We start from the raw sequence: 22,500 nt of genomic DNA, 5'->3' as shown, positions 1-22,500 counted from the left end.
CCAACACACCTGCCAACACACCTGTCAGCACACCTGCCAACACACCTGTCAACACACCTGCCAACACACCTGCCAACACACCTGTCAGCACACCTGTCAGCACACCTTATTGTCTGTCACATTTTCAACACGCTGTAAACTGGTGTGTTGTCATGTTGGAGGAGCCTGTTGCCATGGCGACACAGTTCAAGTGGGTTGTAGTGAATGTTCTCCAATTGGCTGACGAGATTCTGTTGAACAAACCACACACATGTAACGTTGACAGATGAACTGTGACTGATGTGTTTCCATCATGTGTCCATCAGGGGGTCGTTCTTGACAAAGAAACAGGACCAGGCAGCGAGGAAGATCATGAGGTTCCTGCGGCGCTGCAGACACAGGTAATGTCAACCAGGTGGGGACAGGTGAGACAGGTGAAGAAGGGTGAAGACAGGTGGAGACAGGTGGAGACAGGTGGTGACAGGTAGAGACGGGTGGAGATGGGTGGAGACAGGTGGGGACAGGTAGAGACAGGTAGAGACGGGTGGAGACAGGTGGTGACAGGTGAGACAGGTGGGGACAAGTGAGACAGGTAGAGACAGTTGAAGACAGTGAGACAGGTGTGTGTCTCCTGTCTGAGCCTAAACTGTCTGGTGTCTCTGCAGGATCAAAGAGCTAAAGCAGACGAGGGAACTGGAGCGAAGAGGACTGACCACTTAGACGTCCTCCAGCTGAGACGTCCTACTGCGGAGACGTCCTCCAGCGGAGCCGTCCTTCTGCTGAGACGTCCTCCTGCTGAAAATGTCCTCCTGCCTAGACGTCCTCCAGCTGAGACGTCCTCCTGCTGAGACATCCTCCAGCTGGGTTACAGAGACAGATGGACAGAGTGACGGACTGATGCCGCTTCTCCTCATCAATATGAGTCTATTAATCACCTGTCTCCACCTATCTGTCCTCTCATCACCTGTGTCCACCTGTCTGTCCTCTCTCCAGCTTCATTCGGGCCGTCTGTCTGTCTGCAGCTTCAACAGCTGTGTTCCAAAGCGTCTCTCCGTCCCTCTGTTCAGCCTCGCAGGCACGAGACAGGGCGTCCTGTATGCCCTGAGCAGAGTCTTGCAGGAAGAAGCGGGGCGACAGGTACACACCTGCAGTCTGACACACCTGTACCTGTCTCAGCCAATCAGCTGTCAGGACATCCAACCAATCATCCTCTTTACGTGTATATAAACCGGGGGCAGCGAGGCGGAGCCGAGACTTGTTTAGAACCCGCCCCCAAAGGGTCCTCCGAAACCAGGTGTCCTGATGAGACGTGAATCTAACAGGAAGTTGTGTTTAATCTATTTAAACAATCATAGAAACATATAAATATTCTACAGGTGGAGTTTATACATGTTTTATTTATTACAGCATGAACTGTTCATGTGATGGGGATGAGTGTGTGTGTGTGTGTGTGTGTGTGTGTGTGTGTGTGTGTGTGTGTGTGTGTGTGTGTGTGTGCGTGCGTGCGTGTGTGTGCGCGAGTGTCTGTCTGTGTGTGTGTGCGCGTGTCTGTGTGTGTGTGTGTGTCTGTCTGTCTGTGTGTGTGTGTGTGTGTGTGTGTGTGTGTGTGTGTGTGTGTACGTGCTGCACAGACTGTAAGGTCGAGTCTTAAGGACCCCCTGACCCTTGACCCCTGAACTCACTATAAACATGATCATGCATCTTCTTCAAGCTCTCATAACACGCGTGTTCACAGTCAGAGCGACTCCCACTTCCTGTTTACATCTTTATCTCTGATGTCCTTTCAAAATAAAGTTACAGAAATCCACTGAGAACTCAGAGAAAAGACAGTTCAGAAGTCCCTTGAGAAAGTGTCTGATTTTAGGTTTCCTTCAGTGTCTCAGTGGTGAGAGATGTTGATCTGATTACCCATGATGCACTGCAGCGAGGAGCTGCTCTCACACAGTTCTGCTACAACGTTCAGCACCAATCAGAACCGTTTCCTCCAGGAAGGACAACAAATTAACTGCTTCCTCTTTCTTCTACCACTTCCTGTTGTCGGGACGTTAAACTGTCAGTAAACATGTTTCTTCATTATTAATAGTTTAATGACACTAAGTTCATGGGGTCTTTTATTTGTTATTCGGTCAGTGCGCCTGTGGGGGTGACATCACCTCTGTGCTGATGATGTCACAGGTCAGAGGTCAGGCCACGGCTCCCTCCTTCGTATTTGGAATCTGTCCGGTGCGGTTTGAGGCGGCGTTGACGGACGTTTCCGCCTGAGCAGTTCTGTTTTATAACGTGTGCTGTTCTTAGGCAGAGACTGAACCGGGCTGTGTTGTCACGGCGACCGCAGCATCCGGCACCGAGCATGAGCTTTGTTTATAATGAGTTTTTCTTGAGCTTGTTTTCACTTGAAATGATGAAAATCTTCAGCTTTGCATGAGTTTGTTTTTCATTGTTCTGCGTTTCAAAACCTTCAAAATGATTCTATATTCCACAAGTCAGGAATAAATCAGCTGTTTATCATATTTATCAGGCTCACATCTCTGATTCAACGCAAACACACCAACAAACAAACGGAGAAACAAAAACCAACAAACAAACACACCAACAAACGGAGAAACAAATAAACCAACAAACACATCAACAAACAAACGGAGAAACAAACAAACCAACAAATAAACACCAACAAATAAAGAGCAACAAACAGACAAACACCAACAAAGAGCAACAAACAAACAGAGCAAACAAACGCAACAAACAACAACAAACAGAACAAACCAACAAACAGACGGAGAAACAAACAAACAAACAAAAACATCAACACAACAAACAAACAGAACAACAAACAAAGGGCTGTTCAACGAGCTTCTAGTTACCGCGAGATGTTCAGACATCCCTCAGGTGATATTTGAGTTCATTATACGGACCCGAACCAGGACCCGAACCCGGACCCGGACCAGGACCAGGACCTGGACCAGGTTCTGGTTCGTCGTCATCCCCCCAACAGGACCAGAGCAGGCTCCTCCTCCGGTCCCTCAGGTCGACAGGTCAGTGTTCAGGACTTCTGGTAGACACGAGGACGTGTGATGGTTCTGGTTCTGGTTCTGGTTTCGGTTCTGGTTCTGGTTCCTGAGAGGAGACTCGGACCTCTGATCTGTAGTCAGTCTGACAGCAGCATGTCCAACACAAACAAACAAACAAACAAAAAAACAAAGAAACACGTGTTCTCTTCACTGCTGTCTGAAGTTCACATCGATCCGTCGATCAGCTGATTGATTAGTTAGTCGGATCGATACCTGCAGTGACGTCACATCAGAAGAGGAACAGAGTGACACCTGCTGTCACCGCAGCTAATCCATCATCTCTCTACTACAACAACAACAACCACCCAGTCCGAGGACAACACATCTGTTTTTATTTACAAAAATGAAAGACAATTAGTCTGGTAGGGTCCACAGAGAGACAGACAGGTGGACAGACAGACAGAAGTCCAGACAGAAATAACTTTGTGCACCAGTGTTGACATCGGGAGAAGTGGGAGGGGCTAAACTGACAGGACCAACCAGGGGCCACCTGGTCAGCCTCGTCGTCACAGCAACGGTCACACAGTTTCAGGTGGAGGATTGAGATCATGTGATCAGATTTAAAAGTTTAAACAAACATGTTGCTGAGAAAACATCAATAATGTTCTTCATGGATTCTTTCCTCATATTCATTTATTTATTGATCCGTCGTCAGACCGGCATCTCTTATCTATAAAATATTTCTAGTTTTTATTTTCTTTGCTTGAAAAATAATTTTTGATAATTGACGATAAAAACAAAATATTTTTCAATAACTGATTGATTGATTGATTGATTGGGTAATCTGTTTCTGTGCTTAGTTTTATTTTGAAGGAAATATGGATTCTTATTCCTTTATTTTTTAAAACTTCTCAACATCCTGACAGGAAGTATGTCATGAGTTCCACCTCTGAAGTTTCAGATTAAACTCCGACGTCTCGAGTTAAAATCTAAAAATAAAATCTCTGCATCGTGGTCCGCGTGAGGAGGCGGCGGCGGCGGCGGCCCCCAGAAGGTCCCGACCCCTCAGGTTGATCACCGACGTGTTAAAATCTTGGTTATGTGACGACGGACAGAGCAGCGTTCGTAAAACACACATTTCATATTTCACAGTGAATACGCTCATGAATATATTTGCAGCAGAGGTCGGTGCGTCGTTATCGTGGTGTACGGTGTTAACATTAACAAGAACTATCGTGACAACGGTAGGCTTTTATTTTGAAATATCAACAGCACGAGAGCAGGTTGTTGCTACGGAAACCTGTTTACGACAAAAATAGAACTATTTTTCGTTGACGGAGTTTGAGAAATGATACGAACTAATTTAGACTGAAAACATGAAACAACATTTACATTCATGACATTCAAACGTGAATATATCAAATTAAATTCTAAAAATAAAACTTCACTTCAGAAGTTTCTGGTTTTAATTAAATATGTTGATTGTTGTCGTTAAAAACGAAAAAAAACCCGTAACAATCTGTTTTGTTGTCGTGACGATGAAACGTGTTCAAACTAGAATATGAATACTTGTCAGTGTTACGTGTTATATATTCTGTGTTTGGTCATTGCTAACAATCGTCTGTACGTTCAGGTTAATAGAAGAATAAATATTTAGATATATTTCTAAAGTCTCTTTGTTCCCGTCTCCATGACGATGGCGTGTCCTCCTCGTGGTCTCTGAATGTTTTCAATAAAGTTTTTCTCCTCAGCGCCTCGCCTCCTTCTTGGAGTTCCGCGGCTTGTTGCCGAGCAACGCATCCATCTCTGTGATGAGGGGCGGAGTCAGCTGAGTCAGCACCTGAGAGACGAAACAGGAAGTTAGTGAGCGATTCTGGACAGTCGACCAATCACAGGCCTCAAACTGGAAACTCGGGCGCACTCAGAGATCTGATTGGATGTTCAGATTCAAACTCATAGATCTCATTGGCCGTTCACACTTTAATTTATTTATTTTGTTTTCGGCCTCAAAACCTGTAAATAATTTGTTTTGATTAATGTTAAATGACATTTATTCTCATGTCTTCTCTATTGATTTTAATTTTTATTGTTCTGTTTATTTTATTTTGTTGTTTGTATTATTATTTTGTTCTCATTGATTCAAATTAAAAAGCAGATTTCTGAACTGATCAGGTATTTATTAGTTTGATCTGACAGGTGGTGACCAGTGTTGCGTTTACCCTGATAGAACCGAGGTTCTCCAGCAGCTGTTCTGTGTTGGAGACTCCGAGCAGAACCGAGCTGACGCCTTCGCTGCGGAGACACCAGGCTGCAGGACGGACAAGAGACATGAGACCCGGGGGGAGGAGTCTGTGGATCTGCTGCCCTGCTGCATGCTGGGAAGTTTCCCCCGCACACCTGCAGTCAGTCACATGATCAGAACCTGTGAGCAACAGAGCCCAGAGATGCATGCTGGTCCTGCTGCTGAGGAGAACGCCACCTGTAGCCCCGCCCACCTGTAGCCCCGCCCACCTGCCGCAAGGCAACAAAGTCTGACGAAGACGATGAAGCTGCAGGTTCAGGTGAGGACAACAAGCTGTGTCTGTGTGTGTACCTATAGCGAGCTGAGCAGCTGTGCAGTTCACTTTGTCGGCCAGCAGGTGGAGCTCTTTGATTTTACCGAGCTGCTTCTTTCCCTCGTCGCTGCAGAGACGCTCCTTCAGCCACGCGTAACCCTACACACACACAGACACACACACACAGACACAAACACGGAGACAAACAAATACAAAAAACAAACACAAAAACAGACACACCCACGCAAACAAACACACGCGCACAAACACACACAAACAAACAAACACACAGACACAAACAAACACACACAAACAAACAAACACACACACACACACAAACAAGCACACAAACAGACATAAACACACAAACACGCAAAAACCCACACAGACACAAACAAACAAACAGACACACAAACACAAAAACGCACAAATACAGACACAAACACAAAAACTAAAACAGGCACACCCACGCAAACAAACACACACACACACATCAACAAAAACACAGACACACACACACACACAAACAAACACAAAAATAGATCAAAACAAACAGTCACGCACACAAAAACAAACACACAAACAAAAACGAACAAAAACAGACAAATAGACACAAAAACAAACACGAACAAACACAGACACAGACACACACACGCACAAAAACACAACCAAAAGACAAACAAATAGACACAAACAAACACAAACACGAACAAACAGACACACGCACACAAACAAATAGGCACAAACAAACAAATAGGCACAAACACAAACAAACACGCACACAAACAAAAACACACGAACAAACACAGAAACAAACAGACACATACAAACACCCACACAGACACACAAACAAACACAGACACAGAAACAAGCACACAAACAAAAACACACAACAAAAACAGACACAAATAAATAGACACACAAACAAAAACAAACAAGCACAGGCACACAAACAAACACACAAACAAACACAGACACGAACAAACACATACAAACACCCACACATACACGCACACACAAACAAGCACACAAACAAAAACAGACAAACAAATAGACACACAAACAAAAACACAGACACACACGCACAAACAAACAAAAACAGACACAAAGAAATAGGCGCACACACAAACAAAAACAAACACACACAAACAAACACAAACACCCACCAGACACACAAACACACAAACGCAAAAACAAACACAGACACGCACACACAATCAAGCACACAAACAAAGAAACGGACACAAAAACACAGACACAAAAACAAACACAGACAAGCACACAAACAGACACACAAACAAAAACACTCACAAACACGCAAACAAACGCACAAAGAAACACAGACGCAAACAAACACACAAAATACAAACACAAACAAAAAGAAATACAGACACACATACACAAACAAAAACAGACACAGACAAACACACATAGACACAAACAAACAAAAACACAAACACGCGCAAAAACCCGCACAGACACACAAACAAAAACGCGCACAAACACACACACAAACAAATAGACACACAAACACAAACAAACACGCATTCAAACAAACAAAAACAAATACAAACAGACACACACAAACAAACAAATACAGACACAAACACACGAACAAAAACAAATGCACAAACAAACACACAAACAAATACAGACACAAACACAAAGAAACACACCACATCACACACACACAGTATTGATCGCCACGGTAACAGATGGTCTCATTCTGCAGCCTGTGTGGTTAAAATGGATGATGTTTGTGCCGCACTGAGTACTGTGTGTACTTGAGTGTGTACTTTGCTGTGTTGTGGTAGCGTACCTTCATGGCGGCCCTCGAGCTCTGGGGGACGCCCTCATTGTACTTCCCCGTCAGCAGGCCACAGGCAAGCGGGGACCAGGTCATGGCTCCGACCCCTGACACACACACACACACAGCTCTGAACTTAGACAGCTGAGTCTCCAGGCTCTCACAGCAACATTCATCCGTCTGCAGCGCTCAGAGATCCGATGTGACCATGAACACATCAGTGATAAAAGGTTCAACCAGACATGTCAACAAACACGTCAGCCAGCCAGTCAGTCTGTTGGAAAAATAATGAACTCATCATACTTGTCAAATGTTTGTCTATCTGTTGTACAACATGTTCCTATTGTCTCAGGAAGGACCCATTTATCTGTACACAGCATGGTCTAATTTACGACGTCCATATGTCCTTATTTTACGACGTCCATATGTCCTGATCTTGTGACCTACGACCTCACTCAATACTATCTGTGATCTACAAAACCAGATCTACAGAGGAAGGATGACTGTCAACTGTTTGCCACACTGTATAAAGCTGAACTACGGAGGAGACGTTGAGCAATGCTGGACATCCTTCTTTGAGTGTACATGTATTTGCTCCTTCTTGCAAGAATAAATGTCCAATATGTTTGATTTTGAATACAGCCTCTGAGTCATTTTTCTAACATAATTGGTTCTTCGAGCTGGATCCCAACATCTCCTCCTCTCTCCAGAAGTAGGCTGAAACCGTCCACGGGGGAGTCTGGGACTCCTGAGAAAAGACCTCCGCCCTGTTTCTTTATTGAAACAGTTTGGACATTGGTGAGGCCAGGACTGACTGGAGAGAGGAGGGGTGACGGGATCCTAGAGAAAGGCTGATTCACCCTCAAACGTCGGACACCCGGGAAAGACATTTTCTTTTTTTTTGTACTAAAGAGTTAGGTCAGGGACCTGTACTAGAGAGGTGTGTGTGTGTGTGTGTGTGTGTGTGTGTGTGTGTGTGTGTGTGTGTGTGTGTGTGTGTGTGTGTGTGTGTGTGTGTGTGTGTTCATGGTACCTATCTTGTGGTAGAGTTCTGGAAGGTGCAGCTCCACTTTGTCTCTCTGGAAGTAATGATACTCAGCCTGCTCACACACCGGAGGAACCAGGTTAAACTGACGGGCTATAGAGTACGCCTCCTGGTGGAAGACAGGTGAGACAGACAGGTTTGTTCTACTGAGTTCTACTCTGTGTTCTACTCTGTGTTGTACTGGTTCTGGTACCATGATCTCCATGGCGTTCCAGCGGGACGTTCCCCAGTACATGGCCATACCCTGATCGATCACGAAGGTCATCGCACGAACGATCTCTGAAAATACAATGAAAACAAAATGTCCCCAGAGATCAAACACAACCTGCTGATTAAACTCAGATTAAACCCGGTTTGGTTCATCCTGGTTTAGTTCAGGTTCTAAACAGCGTATCGTACACTGTTGGACTGGCAGTAAAATATCTCGTACTGGTTTCATGATAGCTGCTTGTGGTTATTAAATACTTCGTTATTATTAAATATAAACTTTAGTTGTAATTATTCTTATTTTTGACTCAGAAGCACAAACAGAACTCAAACATGATCTGACCCTCCATCGGAGAGTTGATGTCACTCCGGTTGGCGAAGACGAGATCCACATAGTCCAACTGTAACCTGGACAGAGATCCACGCAGACCTACACACACACACACACACACACACACACACACACACACACACACACACACACACACACACACACACACACACACAAATTCTGTGAACACTTCACCGTACCGTCCCGGACTGGACACTGTTTCCCCAACAACAAGCCGTGGATCACCAGTGACCTGAAGGTGCTTCTTAATAAGAAGAAAGCAGCCTTCAGATCTGGGGACAGGGAGGAGCTCAGGAGAGTGCAGCGCCACCTGAAGGAGAAGATGAGGGAGTGCAAGGACTCCTCCAGGAGGAAGCTGGAGGCAAAACTCCAGCAGAACAACATGAGGGAGGTGTGGACCGGTATGAAGGAGATTACTGGGTTCAAGGGGAGAGAGAGACAACCAGGGGGAACCTGGAGAGGAACAATCAGGGGGAACCTGGAGAGGAACAATCAGGAGGAACCTGGAGAGGAACAATCAGGGGGAACCTGGAGAGGAACAACTAGGGGGAACCTGGAGAGGAACAACCAGGGGGAACCTGAAGAGGTCAAATGAGCTAAACTGTTTCTTCAACAGGTTTAGTTCACCACCCTCATCCGTTTCCTCCACACCTCCAAAACACCTCTGCTGCCTCCCCACCTCCCCCCTCTGCGCCCCCTGGTGAACTGCATAGAGCCCTCAATCTCAAAGGGCTCTTCCTCCATCCACCCCCCCCCTCGCCCCCATCTCTGTGACGACTGACCAGGTTAGGAGACAGCTGGAGAGAATCCACCAGCGCAAGGCTGCAGGACCTGACGGCATCAGCCCCGGGGTCCTGAAGACCTGCACCGTCCAGCTGGCTGAGCCTGAAGCAGGAGGAAGTCCCGGTGCTGTGGAAGACGTCCTGCCTGGTTCCAGTCCCCAAGAAGAAGACTCCATCCGGCCTCAACGACTACCGTCCGGTTGCCCTCACATCTCATGTGATGAAGGTGCTGGAGAGGCTGGTCTTGGCCCACCTCAGGCCGCTGGTGAAATCTTCTCTGGACCTTCTGCAATTTGCGTACCAGCCTCATGTGGGAGTGGACGACGCCATCATCTACCTGCTGCAACGAGCTCAGTCTCACCTGGATGGAACCGGTGACTCTGTGAGAATCACTTTCTTTGATTTCTCCAGTGCATTCAACACCATCCAACCACTGCTGCTGAGTGAGAAGCTGTGGGTGGTAGCGGTGGTGGTGGGGGGGGGGGACATGTCCACCGTCTCCTGGATCAATGACTACCTGACAGGCAGACCACAGTTTGTCCGTTTGGGCAGTGTGCTGTCTGATACGGTGGTCAGTGGTACTGGAGCTCCTCAGGGAACTGTTCTGTCTCCTTCCTGTTCACCTTCTACACCACTGACTTCCAGAACAACTCAGAGTCAAGACATCTGCAGAAGTTCTCTGATGACTCTGCAGTGGACGGTGTATAAGGGATGGACGGGAGGAGGAGTCAGTGGACGGTGTATAAGGGATGGACGGGAGGAGGAGTACAGGGCAGTAGTGGAGGACTTTGTGGAGTGGGCTGGTAGAAATCACCTCCTTCTGAACGTGGCCAAGACCAGAGAGATGGTGGTCGACTTCAGGAGGAAGACGACGGCTCCACAACCGCTGAGAGTTCTGGGAGAGGAGGTGGACATGGTTGAGGAGTACAAGTACCTGGTGTCTCCATGACAACAGACTGAACTGGAAGACCAACATCAATGCTGTCTTCAAGAAGGTGATGAGTCGACTCTTTTTCTTGAGGAAACTTCGATCCTTCAATGTGTGCAGCGAGATGTTGGAGATGTTCTACCATCTGTTGTGGCCAGTGAACTGTACTTCGCTGTGGTCTGCTGGGGGAGCAGCATTGGAGCCGGTGACACCAACAGACTTAACAAACTGGTTAAGAAGGCCGGCTCCATCATCGGCTGCAAACTAGATAGTCTGGAAAAGGTGGTGGAGAGGAGGACGCTGAACAAACTATTATCCATATTGGATAATCCTGACCACCCTCTCCACCTGCTGCAGGGACAGAGGAGGACGTTCTCCAAAAGACTCCTCCAGCTGCTGTCACAAGGACAGATACAGGAGATCATTCCTGATGCAGGAGATTATTCCTGATACAGGAGATCATTCCAGATATAGGAGATCATTCCAGATACAGGAGATCATTCCAGATACAGGAGATCATTCCAGATACAGGAGATCATTCCTGATGCAGGAGATTATTCCTGATACAGGAGATCATTCCTGATGCAGGAGATCATTCCTGATGCAGGAGATCATTCCTGATGCAGGAGATTATTCCTGATACAGGAGATTATTCCAGATACAGGAGATCATTCCTGATGCAGGAGATTATTCCTGATACAGGAGATCATTCCTGATGCAGGAGATCATTCCTGATGCAGGAGATCATTCCAGATGCAGGAGATCATTCCTGATACAGGAGATCATTCCAGATACGGGAGATCATTCCTGATGCAGGAGATCATTCCAGATACAGGAGATCATTCCAGATACAGGAGATCATTCCAGATACAGGAGATCATTCCAGATACAGGAGATCATTCCAGATACAGGAGATCATTCCTGATACAGGAGATCATTCCTGATGCAGGAGATTATTCCTGATGCAGGAGATCATTCCAGATACAGGAGATCATTCCTGATACAGGAGATCATTCCAGATACGGGAGATCATTCCTGATACGGGAGATCATTCCTGATACAGGAGATCGTTCCTGCCGACCACAATAAGACTGTACAATAACTCACCTCTGGCAAAATCCATCACAGTACAATAACACTGTTGTCTGTGTTTCTTGGTTTGTTTGTATTTAATATATATATATATAGATATATATACTGTACTGTATATACTGTGCATTTTATATTTTTTTACTGCTATTTTATTGCTTTTTATTTTTCCATTATTATCTTATTGCTCCTGTAGTGAAAAAATTTCCCCTCGGGGATTAATAAAGTAAATACCTAATCTAACCTAACACACACACACACACACACACACACACACGCACACACACACAGACATCTACAATGAGACACTAGTTGTTGCTGTGTGTCTGTAATCCGTCTCTGATCCTCTTAAAGCCTCAACGACCTCCGACAGTCGTTGGAGGACATCGAGTCTGTAGTACTTCACTCTGTCTGGAGTACTTCACTGTCTGTAGTACTTCACTCTGACTGGAGTACTTTACTGTGAAAGTAATACTTCACTGTGACTGGAGAACTTCACTCTGTCTGTAGTACTTCACTGACTGTAGTACTTCTCTGACTGGAGTACTTCACTGACTTTAGTACTTCACTCTGATTGGAATATTTCACTCTGACTGTAGTACTTCACTGTGACTAGAGTACTTCACTCTCACTGTAGTATTTCACTGACTGTATTATTTTACTCTGACTGTATTATTTTACTCTGACTGGAGTACTTCACTCTGATTGTAGGACCTCACTCTGACTGTAGTACTTCACTGACTGTAGTATTTCACTCTGTCTAGAATATTTCACTCTGACTGTAGTACTTCACTCTGACTGGAATACTTCACTCTGATTGGAGTATTTCACTCTGTCTGGAGTATTTAACTGTGAAAGTAATACTTCACTCTGTCTGGAGTACTTCACTGACTGTAGTACTTCACTCTGATTGGAGTATTTCACTCTGTCTGTAGTACTTCACTCTGACTGAAGTACATCACTGACTGAAGTACTTCACTCTGTCTAGAGTATTTCACTGACTGGAGTACATCACTCTGACTGGAGTACTTCAATGTGAAAGTAATACTTCACTCTGACTGTAGTACTTCACTCTGTCTGTAGTACTTCACTCTCACTGTAGTATTTCACTGACTGTATTATTTTACTCTGACTGGAGTACTTCACTCTGATTGTAGGACCTCACTCTGACCGTAGTACTTCACTGACTGTAGTACTTCACACTGATTGGAGTATTTCACTCTTTCTGTAGTACTTCACTCTGACTGTAGTACTTCACTGTGAAAGTAATACTTCACTGTGAAAGTAGTATTTCACTCTGATTGGAGTATTTCACTCTGACTGTAGTACTTCACTGTGAAAGTAATACTTCACTCTGACTGTAGTACTTCACTGTGAAAGTAATACTTCACTCTGTCTGTCGTACTTCACTCTGACAGCTGCCTTTCAAATTAAAGAGCTGATAGGCTCAATAGTGAAGAGAGGCGGAGCTGAATCGACCAATCAGCTGACAGGTATCAGGAACTCTGTTTGCAAAGGATTCTGGGTAACGTAGGAAAAGTTTATAAACAGAACCTGGAAAAAGGAAGTTAAAAATTAAAACATGTTGAAAGTTTGTTTACCTTCGATGATGTGTTTCCGTGACAACCCTCGCTCGGTCTCTGCCCTGTAAACAAACAAACAAACAAACAGTGACCTCGTTATTGACATCATCAATGTGTCCCACCCCTTTTGTCGTTTCCACTTCCTGTTAAATTCTTGAAGTCTTGATTCAGTCAATAATTATACCAACAACAACAATAATAATATTATCGTTGTTATTATTAATAATGATAATAATAATGATATTATTGTTAATATGATTGATATAAGTAATAATAATAAGCGTCGTGTAGCGGATGGAACATGAAGGCAGCACTCACTGTCCTCCCCAGTAGATCTTTGTGGTCACCACGTAACTGGACCTTCTGGCAGAGACAGGAAACAGACGGAGTGGTTTATGGTTGCCGTCGGTTACCGCAGAGAGCGAGGCACCGAGACGAATGAAGGAGACAGATGGAGACAAAATCTACTGACGACACGTCGTCAACACAAAATGATGCTGTTCTTAACCGATGACGTGATCGACCCTGAACGCACCGTCTGGGTGTCTGAGTGTATGTGTGTGGGTGAGTGTATGTGTGTGGGTGAGTGTGTGTGAATATGAGTGAGTGAGTGTGTGTGAGTGTATGAGTGAGTGTGTGTGTGAGAGTGAGTGTGTGTGTGTGTGAGTGTGAGTGAGTGAGTGAGAGAGAGTGAGTGATTGTGTGTGTGAGAGTGAGTGAGTGTGTGTGAGAGTGAGTGTGTAGTGTGAGAGAGTGAGTGATTGTGTGTGTGAGAGTGAGTGCGAGAGTGAGTGAGTGAGTGAGTGTGTGTGAGAGTGAGTGTGTAGTGTGTGAGTGTGTAGTGTGTGAGTGTGTGTGAGTAGTGTGTGTGAGTGTGTGTGAGTGAGTGTATTTCACTGTCTTATTTGTTGTAATGTTACAGAATATTCATGTTTTATTTATTTTTTTCTTAGTTTTCTTTGTTGTGAACACTAAATTATTTTCCGTTGAACTTTCATTGATTAAAAGCAGCAGCTCTGATCAGTTATCAACGATTTAGGATATTTGTGGTAACAGGATGCGACACAGCGCCACCGTGTGGCCGCTGATCCAAATGTTCTGTTGCTGATTGATTGATTGAAAGAAGTGAAGTGATCAGCTGATCTACCTCCATCCTTTCTTCTTCAGGATGTTCCCCAGAGTGGACTCCGCCCTGAAACACACACACACACACACACCGCTATAAGGACAGACAGACAGGCAGGCAGGCAGGCAGACAGACAGACAGTTACCTCCCGGATGCGTAAACCTCGGCCGTGTCGAACAAGTTCACTCCGCTGTCATAGGCGACCGTCATCACACTCTCTGCCATCTACACACATACACAAACACACAAAGTCAAACACACAGACACACACAAAGTCAAACACACACAAACACAAAGACACACACACACACAGACACACAAACACAAGCAGACACAGACAGATAGATAGAAGATCGATAGATAGATAATAGATAGATAGATACAGTGGGTACGGAAAGTATTCAGACCCCTTTAAATTTTTCACTCTTTGTTTCATGAGTCTTCTTGGGAATGATGCAACAAGCTTTTCACACCTGGATTTGGGGATCCTCTGCCATTCTTCCTTGCAGATCCTCTCCAGTTCCGTCAGGTTGGATGGTGAACGTTGGTGGACAGCCATTTTCAGGTCTCTCCAGAGATGCTCAATTGGGTTTAGGTCAGGGCTCTGGCTGGGCCAGTCAAGAATGGTCACAGAGTTGTTCCGAAGCCACTCCTTTGTTATTTTAGCTGTGTGCTTTGGGTCATTGTCTTGTTGGAAGGTGAACCTTCGGCCCAGTCTGAGGTCCAGAGCACTCTGGAAGAGGTTTTCTTCCAGGATATCTCTGTACTTGGCCGCGTTCATCTTTCCTTCAATTGCAACCAGTCGTCCTGTCCCTGCAGCTGAAAAACACCCCCATAGCATGATGCTGCCACCACCATGTTTCACTGTTGGGATTGTATTGGGCAGGTGATGAGCAGTGCCTGGTTTTCTCCACACATACCGCTTAGAATTAACACCAAAAAGTTCAATCTTGGTCTCATCAGACCAGAGAATCTTATTTCTCATAGTCTGGGAGTCCTTCATGTGTTTTTTGTCAAACTCTATGCGGGCTTTCATATGTCTTGCACTGAGGAGAGGCTTCCGTCGGGCCACTCTGCCATAAAGCCCCGACTGGTGGAGGGCTGCAGTGATCGTTGACTTTGTGGAACTTTCTCCCATCTCCCTACTGCATCTCTGGAGCTCAGCCACAGTGATCTTTGGGTTCTTCTTTACCTCTCTCACCAAGGCTCTTCTCCCACGATTGCTCAGTTTGGCTGGACGGCCAGGTCTAGGAAGAGAGAGAGAGAGAGAGAGAGAGAGAGAGAGAGAGAGAGAGAGAGAGAGAGAGAGAGAGAGAGAGGGGGGGGGGGGGGGAGAGAGAGAGAGAGAGAGAGAGAGAGAGAGAGAGAGAGAGAGAGAGAGAGAGAGAGAGAGAGAGAGAGAGAGAGAGAGAGAGGGGGGGGGGGGGGGGGGGGGGGAGAGAGAGAGAGAGAGAGAGAGAGAGAGAGAGAGAGAGAGAGAGAGAGAGAGGGGGGGGGGGGAGAGAGAGAGAGAGAGAGAGGGGGGGGGGGGGGGGGGGGGGGGGGGGGGGGGGGGGGGGGGGGGGGGAGAGAGAGAGAGAGAGAGAGAGAGAGAGAGAGAGAGAGAGAGAGAGAGAGAGAGAGAGAGAGAGAGAGAGTTCTGGTCGTCCCAAACTTCTTCCATTTAAGGATTATGGAGGCCACTGTGCTCTTAGGAACCTTGAGTGCTGCAGAGATTATGTTGTAACCTTGGCCAGATCTGTGCCTTGCCACAATTCTGTCTCTGAGCTCCTTGGACAGTTCCTTCGACCTCATGATTCTCATTTGCTCTGACATGCACTGTGAGCTGTAAGGTCTTATATAGACAGGTGTGTGCCTTTCCTAATCAAGTCCAATCAGTTTAATTAAACACAGCTGGACTCCAATGAAGGAGTAGAACCATCTCAAGGAGGATCAGAAGAAATGGACAGCATGTGAGTTAAATATGAGTGTCACAGCAAAGGGTCTGAATACTTATGACCATGTGATATTTCAGTTTTTCTTTTTTAATAAATTTGCACAAATTTCTACATTTCTGTTTTTTTCTGTCAAGATGGGGTGCTGAGTGTACATTAATGAGAAATAAAATGAACTTTTTTTGATTTTAGCAAATGGCTGCAATGAAACAAAGAGTGAACAATTTAAAGGGGTCTGAATACTTTCCGTACCCACTGTAGATAGATAGATAGATAGATAGATAGATAGATAGATATATAGATAGATTATAGATAGATAGATAGAAAGATAGATAGATAGATAGATAGATTATAGATAGATAGATAGATAGATAGATAGATAGATAGATTATAGATAGATAGATAGAAAGATAGATAGATAGATAGATAGATAGATAGATAGATAGATTATAGATAGATAGATAGATAGATAGATAGATAGATAGATAGATAGATAGATAGATTATAGATAGATAGATAGAAAGATAGATAGATAGATAGAAAGATAGATAGATAGATACTTTATTAATCCCTCAGAGGGAAATTTTTTACATTCCAGCAGCATATAAAAACATTGACTAAAATTTAAAATTCTATACAATAAAATAAAATAATATGAAATAAACTAAACAACCATGCAATGGTTTAATGATTCATTTTCGGGTTATTTTCCCAAACACAAACACACACTCAGTACCTCATCAGAGATCTGGGAGCCGAAGGTCACCCATGTTCCTGTTAAGAGAGAAAGAACACGTGTGTGTGTGTGTGTGAGTGACTGTGAGTGTGTGTGTGTGAGTGTGTGTGTGAGCTTGTGAGTGTGTACGAGTGTAAGTGAATGAGTGAGTGAGTGAGTATGAGTGCATGAGTGTCAAAGTGTGTGTGTGTGTGTGTGTGAGAGCTTGTGAGTGTGTGTACGAGTGTAAGTGAATGAGTGAGTATGAGTGCATGAGTGTCAAAGTGTGTGTGTGTGTGAGCGTGCGTGAGTGAGTGAGTGTGTGTGTGTGTGTGTGTGTGTGTGTGTGTGTGTGTGTGTGTGTGAGCGTGAGTGAGTGACTGTGAGTGAGTGTGTGTGTGAGTTTGTGAGTGTGAACGAGTGTAAGTGAATGAGTGAGTGAGTATGAGTGCATGAGTGTCAAAGTGTGTGTGTGTGTGTGAGAGTAAGAGTGAGTGTGTGTGTGAGTGAGTGTGAGTGTGAGCTTGTGAGTGTGCGCTTGTGAGTGTGTGTGAGAGAGAGTTTCAGTGAGTGTGAGTGAGTGAGTGTGTGTGTGCGTGTTTGAGTCTGAGTGTGAGCGTGAGTGAGAGTGAGTGATTGTGAGTGTAAGTGTGTGTGTGTTTGAGTGAGTGAGTGTGTGTGTGTGTGAGTTTCAGTGAGTGTGAGTGAGTGAGTGAGTTTGTGCGTGTTTGAGTCAGTGTGTGAGTGAGTGAGTTAGTGTGTGTGCGTGAGTGTGTATGTGTGTGTGTGTTTGAGTGAGTGTGAATGAGTGTGTGTGTGTGATTGTGTGTGTGTGAGAGCTTGTGAGTGTGTGTACGAGTGTAAGTGAATGAGTGAGTATGAGTGCATGAGTGTCAAAGTGTGTGTGTGTGTGAGCGTGCGTGAGTGAGTGAGTGTGTGTGTGTGTGTGTGTGTGTGTGTGTGTGTGTGTGTGTGTGTGCGTGAGTGAGTGACTGTGAGTGAGTGTGTGTGTGAGTTTGTGAGAGTGAACGAGTGTAAGTGAATGAGTGAGTGAGTATGAGTGCATGAGTGTCAAAGTGTGTGTGTGTGTGTGAGAGTAAGAGTGAGTGTGTGTGTGAGTGAGTGTGAGTGTGAGCTTGTGAGTGTGCGCTTGTGAGTGTGTGTGAGAGAGAGTTTCAGTGAGTGTGAGTGAGTGAGTGTGTGTGTGCGTGTTTGAGTCTGAGTGTGAGCGTGAGTGAGAGTGAGTGATTGTGAGTGTAAGTGTGTGTGTGTTTGAGTGAGTGAGTGTGTGTGTGTGTGAGTTTCAGTGAGTGTGAGTGAGTGAGTGAGTTTGTGCGTGTTTGAGTCAGTGTGTGAGTGAGTGAGTTAGTGTGTGTGCGTGAGTGTGTATGTGTGTGTGTGTTTGAGTGAGTGTGAATGAGTGTGTGTGTGTGATTGTGTGTGTGTGTGAGTATGTGTGTGTTTGAGTGAGTGTGAATGAGTGAGTGAGTGATTGTGAGTATGAGTGTGTTTGAGTGAGTGTGAGCGTGAGTGAGTGACTGATTGTGAGTGTGTGTGTGTGTGTGTGTGTGTGTGTGAGTGTGAGAGTGTGTGAGTGTGAGTGTGTGTGTGTGTGTCTGTGCAATTCTCACCCAGTCCTAAGCAGGACACTCTCAGTCCAGATTTTCCTAGATTCCTGCCAAACAATGAAATCGATCAGTTAATCAATAAATTAGCGTCTTTCAGTTTAACTCTTCAATCTTCTTTACTTTCATGCATGAGTTTTAAGGTACGGATCGCTGGAGAACGTTTTAACGTACGAATCGCTGGAGGCTGTTTTAACGTACGAATCGCTGGAGGACGTTTTAACGCCTCCTCCGAGCAGACAGCTGCAACTGAGCATGATGGGAGAATAGGTCTTCTGTCGACCAATCACACGGCAGCAGTGCGTGATGAAACCTCTGTTTTCAATTAAGGAACACGTTGATCAGGAACTTTCATAGGTCAAAGGTCACGCAGATGGATTAAGCAGATGGTGCCGACTGTATGACCACGAGGGAGGTGGAGCCTGTGATGGACAGAAACAGGATGAGACAATAAAGAGGGACGGACCCTAAAAATACCAGCAGCTGATGACTCAGCAGGTTTCTGCTGAGACTCACGATTTCTACTTCAAATAGAGTCAGAAATAGAACCAGGACGTCAGAACCCAGATGTCAGAACCAGGACGTCAGAACCTGGACGTCAGAACCAGGATGTCAGAACCAGGACGTCAGAACCAGGACGTCAGAACCAGGACATCAGAACCAGGACATCAGTGTCAGAACCAGGCATCAGAACCCGGACGTCAGAACCAGGATGAGAACCCAGATGTCAGAACCAGGACATCAGAACCAAAACGTCAGAACCAGGACATCAGAACCAGGACGTCAGAACCCGGACGTCAGAACCAGGCATCAGAACCAGGCCTTCAGAACCCGGATGTCAGAACCCGGACGAGAACCCGGATGTCAGAACCAGGACATCGGAACCCAGACGTAGGAACCCGGACGTCAGAACCAGGCATAAGAACCAGGATGTCAGAACCCGGACGTCAGAACCAGGATGTCAGAACCAGGCATAAGAACCAGGATGTCAGAACCCGGACGTCAGAACCCGGACGTCAGACCCAGGCCGTCAGAACCCGGACGTCAGAACCCGGATGTCAGAACCAGGACGTCAGAACCAGCACATCAGAACCCGGAAGTCAGAACCGGGACGTCAGAACCAGGATGTCAGAACCCGGACGAGAACCCAGACGTCAGAACCAGGACATTAGAACCCGGACATCAGAATCCAGATGAGAACCTGGATGTCAGAACATCACTGTTAATCAGTCCTCCATCTTTGAGTCCGGGTTCTGGTCCAGGTCCGGGTCACTAATTTATGTTTATTGAGCCCAAACCGAATCATCAGTGTTCAAGTCGCTTCCCAAGTTCAGGTGGTAAATATTTAATCTGGGTCAGTATGAAACTGGATCATCAATATCTGATTCAGACCGTTAATATTTAACCGACTCATCAATATTCAAACTGCATCCATGTTACCTGATCAATACCTGAGACCTGATCAATACCTGAGATCTGATCAATACCTGAGATCAGATCTATACCTGAGATCAGATCAATACCTGAGACCTGATCAATACCTGAGATCTGATCAATACCTGAGATCAGATCTATACCCGAGATCAGATCAATACCTGAGACCTGATCAATACCTGAGACCTGATCAATACCTGAGATCAGATCTATACCTGAGATCAGATCAATACCTGAGACCTGATCAATACCTGAGACCAGATCAATACCTGAGATCAGATCAATACCTGAGACCTGATCAATACCTGAGATCAGATCAATACCTGAGATTAGATCAATACCTGAGATCAGATCAATACCTGAGACCAGATCAATACCTGAGATCAGATCAATACCTGAGACCTGATCAATACCTGAGACCAGATCAATACCTGAGATCAGATCAATACCTGAGACCTGATCAATACCTGAGATCAGATCAATACCTGAGACCTGATCAATACCTGAGACCAGATCAATACCTGAGACCAGATCAATGAGACCAGGTGACACACACACACACACACACACACACACACTCTCTCACACACACACACACACACACACACACGTCTCACGCTGCACCTGTCGGGTCATGTCACCGCCTCTTTGTGTCACTCTCACTTTTTCTCTGTCTCACCTGTACTTCATGTTGCTATGACGACCGAGGGCCTCCTTCATGTGGGCGTGACCTAGCAGGGTGTGCCTCCTCGATGGCTCCGCCCTGATCTTTGACTGGCAGGCGAGGATGTTGGCGGTGTTCGCCATCACCCGACGCTCCTTCAGCGGGTGCTCGCTTGCCCCACCTCCGCCGCCCCCCCCCACATTACACGCTATGGACACCTGCATCCTGGTCGCTACGGTAACAAGCTTTATGTGTGTGGATTAAGAGTTCTAAAGTCTCAAAATATAATGTGGAGACAGCCGTTGCCGCCAAGGTCGCTATGGTAACGGCAGGAAGAATTCATGAGTGGGATGTCAAGTTTGAATCCGCCAATCAAAGTCACACAAACAACTTTGTGTCGGTGTCTATCCGGTGGAGAGCATCTCGTCGTCTGTCGGACGCCGTCCCACAGCTGGAGCCCCGAGGAGGAGGAGCAGGAAGAGCAGCAGGAGGAGCAGGAAGAGGAGCAGGCGGTGATGAAGAACGTCTGTCCGCAGCAGGAAAGAGGAGAAACACAAGGCAGAGACGATTGAAGGAGGATGTGAATCCTCCGTCCTCTAGACTGAACTGCTGAGAGGAGAGAGCCCCTCCCCCTCCTGTGGAGGATTAGCCCCTCCCCCTTTTGTGGAGAACAAGCCCCTCCCCACCTGTCTCGATCCAGAGCTGCACACTGGGTGAGCGAGAGAGAAACAGCTGACTGTCTCTGAGCAGAAAATAATCGGACAGCATGACAGGAAGCCGGTTTCTCTTCTAAACTCACCTGTTGGAGCACCTGAGCACCTCGTCGCCGCTGCACCGCCACCAGCAGCCTAAGATGGCGCCGCGCTAGCGACAGCCTGTTACAGCAGCCCCCCCGAGTGTGTCTTAAGTATTTTTAAGCCTTTCTCCTCTTCGGAGTTGTTTTGTTTTTTCTTTCTCCCGTGTGTTAATGGTCAGACAATGGACCGTAATTTTCCCACGTTTCTGGTTGGGGGCTCTGTTATTGTTTACTCTCGTGATCAGCTGATTGTGCTGAGTAGACCTACTGCTGCTGCCCGGAGCGAGGCCTGAAATCCCCGTCGAACTTTGGAGAAGACGGCGGGGTTGCAGAGCCGGAGCTAAGCTGAAGGCGGAAAGGAGGAAATATAAACCATCGGTACCGGAGATCTTAACGGGGAACGTGAGGTCGTTGGTCAACAAGACGGACGAGCTCGGCGCTGGTAAAGACCCAGAGAGAGTACCGGGAGTGCAGCATCATGTGTTTCACCGAGACATGGCTGCACTCACATCTCCCGGACCACAGCGCGGTCGTACTCGGCTTCAGGACCGTTTGGGCGGACGGAGACGTTGTGCAGAGAGGCAAGAAGAAAGGTGGAGGGATTGCAGTCTATGTGAACGAGAGGTGGTGCAATCCCGACCACGTGTGTGAAGGAACGTTTCTGTAGCCCGGACATTGAACTGCTCGCCGTGGGGATGCGCCCTTATTATTTACCGAGGGAGTTCACGTCCGCCATTGTTATCGCTGTTTACGTTCCTCCATCAGCTGACGTAGAGGCAGCAGTGGACACCATCTACTCCACTGTGTCCAAACTGCAGACTCAGCATCCCGGTGCATTTTTGTTAGTTACTGGAGACTTTAACCAGTCTGG

At 46.1% G+C, this 22,500-nt stretch overlaps 2 protein-coding genes across 4 annotated transcripts in view; one reads left to right on the top strand and one right to left on the bottom strand.

Moving 5' to 3' along the window:
• The window catches only part of LOC138615021 (calmodulin-binding transcription activator 2-like), a 6,340-nt gene extending 4,847 nt beyond the window's left edge, over nt 1-1,493 (top strand). The window contains 2 exon segments of the mRNA XM_069688660.1: nt 306-380; nt 645-1,493. Coding sequence (XP_069544761.1) covers nt 306-380; nt 645-699 — 130 coding nt within the window. The 3' untranslated portion in view covers nt 700-1,493.
• Nucleotides 1,494-4,179: 2,686 nt separating this feature from the next.
• Nucleotides 4,180-21,373, bottom strand: LOC138615022 (voltage-gated potassium channel subunit beta-3-like). Of its 3 annotated transcripts, none has more exons than XM_069688662.1 (14): nt 20,849-21,373; nt 18,742-18,785; nt 17,132-17,169; nt 14,607-14,686; nt 14,483-14,527; nt 13,654-13,698; nt 13,354-13,397; nt 8,945-9,031; nt 8,588-8,673; nt 8,383-8,503; nt 7,362-7,456; nt 5,581-5,701; nt 5,207-5,295; nt 4,180-4,827 (listed from the first exon to the last, which is right to left on the bottom strand). In XM_069688662.1, the coding sequence occupies exons 1-14, from the start codon at nt 21,055-21,057 to the stop codon at nt 4,735-4,737; spliced, it is 1,197 nt and encodes a 398-aa protein (XP_069544763.1). In that variant the 5' UTR covers nt 21,058-21,373; the 3' UTR covers nt 4,180-4,734. The 3 variants fall into 3 exon arrangements, with proteins under 3 accessions (XP_069544763.1, XP_069544764.1, XP_069544765.1); XM_069688663.1 differs by having other exon boundaries at nt 13,654-13,695; XM_069688664.1 differs by lacking the exon at nt 8,945-9,031.
• Between the last annotated feature and the right edge of the window lie 1,127 nt (nt 21,374-22,500).

The sequence above is a fragment of the Brachyistius frenatus genome, unplaced genomic scaffold, assembly GCF_029030835.1.
Source record: "Brachyistius frenatus isolate BFR_SWC_R1_liver_20210118 unplaced genomic scaffold, ASM2903083v1 Contig_664, whole genome shotgun sequence".
Classification (NCBI taxonomy): Eukaryota; Metazoa; Chordata; class Actinopteri; family Embiotocidae; genus Brachyistius; species Brachyistius frenatus.
The sequence above is the reverse complement of the archived record's forward strand: the minus strand, read 5'-3'. Positions and strand labels throughout refer to the sequence as shown.

Excerpts from the sequence above, each read along its gene's own strand:
- LOC138615022 (XM_069688662.1), bottom strand. The coding sequence starts at position 21,057 with ATGCAGGTGTCCATAGCGTGTAATGTGGGGGGGGGCGGCGGAGGTGGG. Across the intron at positions 7,457-8,382 it reads AGAACTCTACCACAAGATAG|GGGTCGGAGCCATGACCTGG; the intron begins GTACCATGAACA and ends TGTGTGTGTCAG. Across the intron at positions 5,702-7,361 it reads GCTCGAGGGCCGCCATGAAG|GGTTACGCGTGGCTGAAGGA; the intron begins GTACGCTACCAC and ends GTGTGTGTGTAG.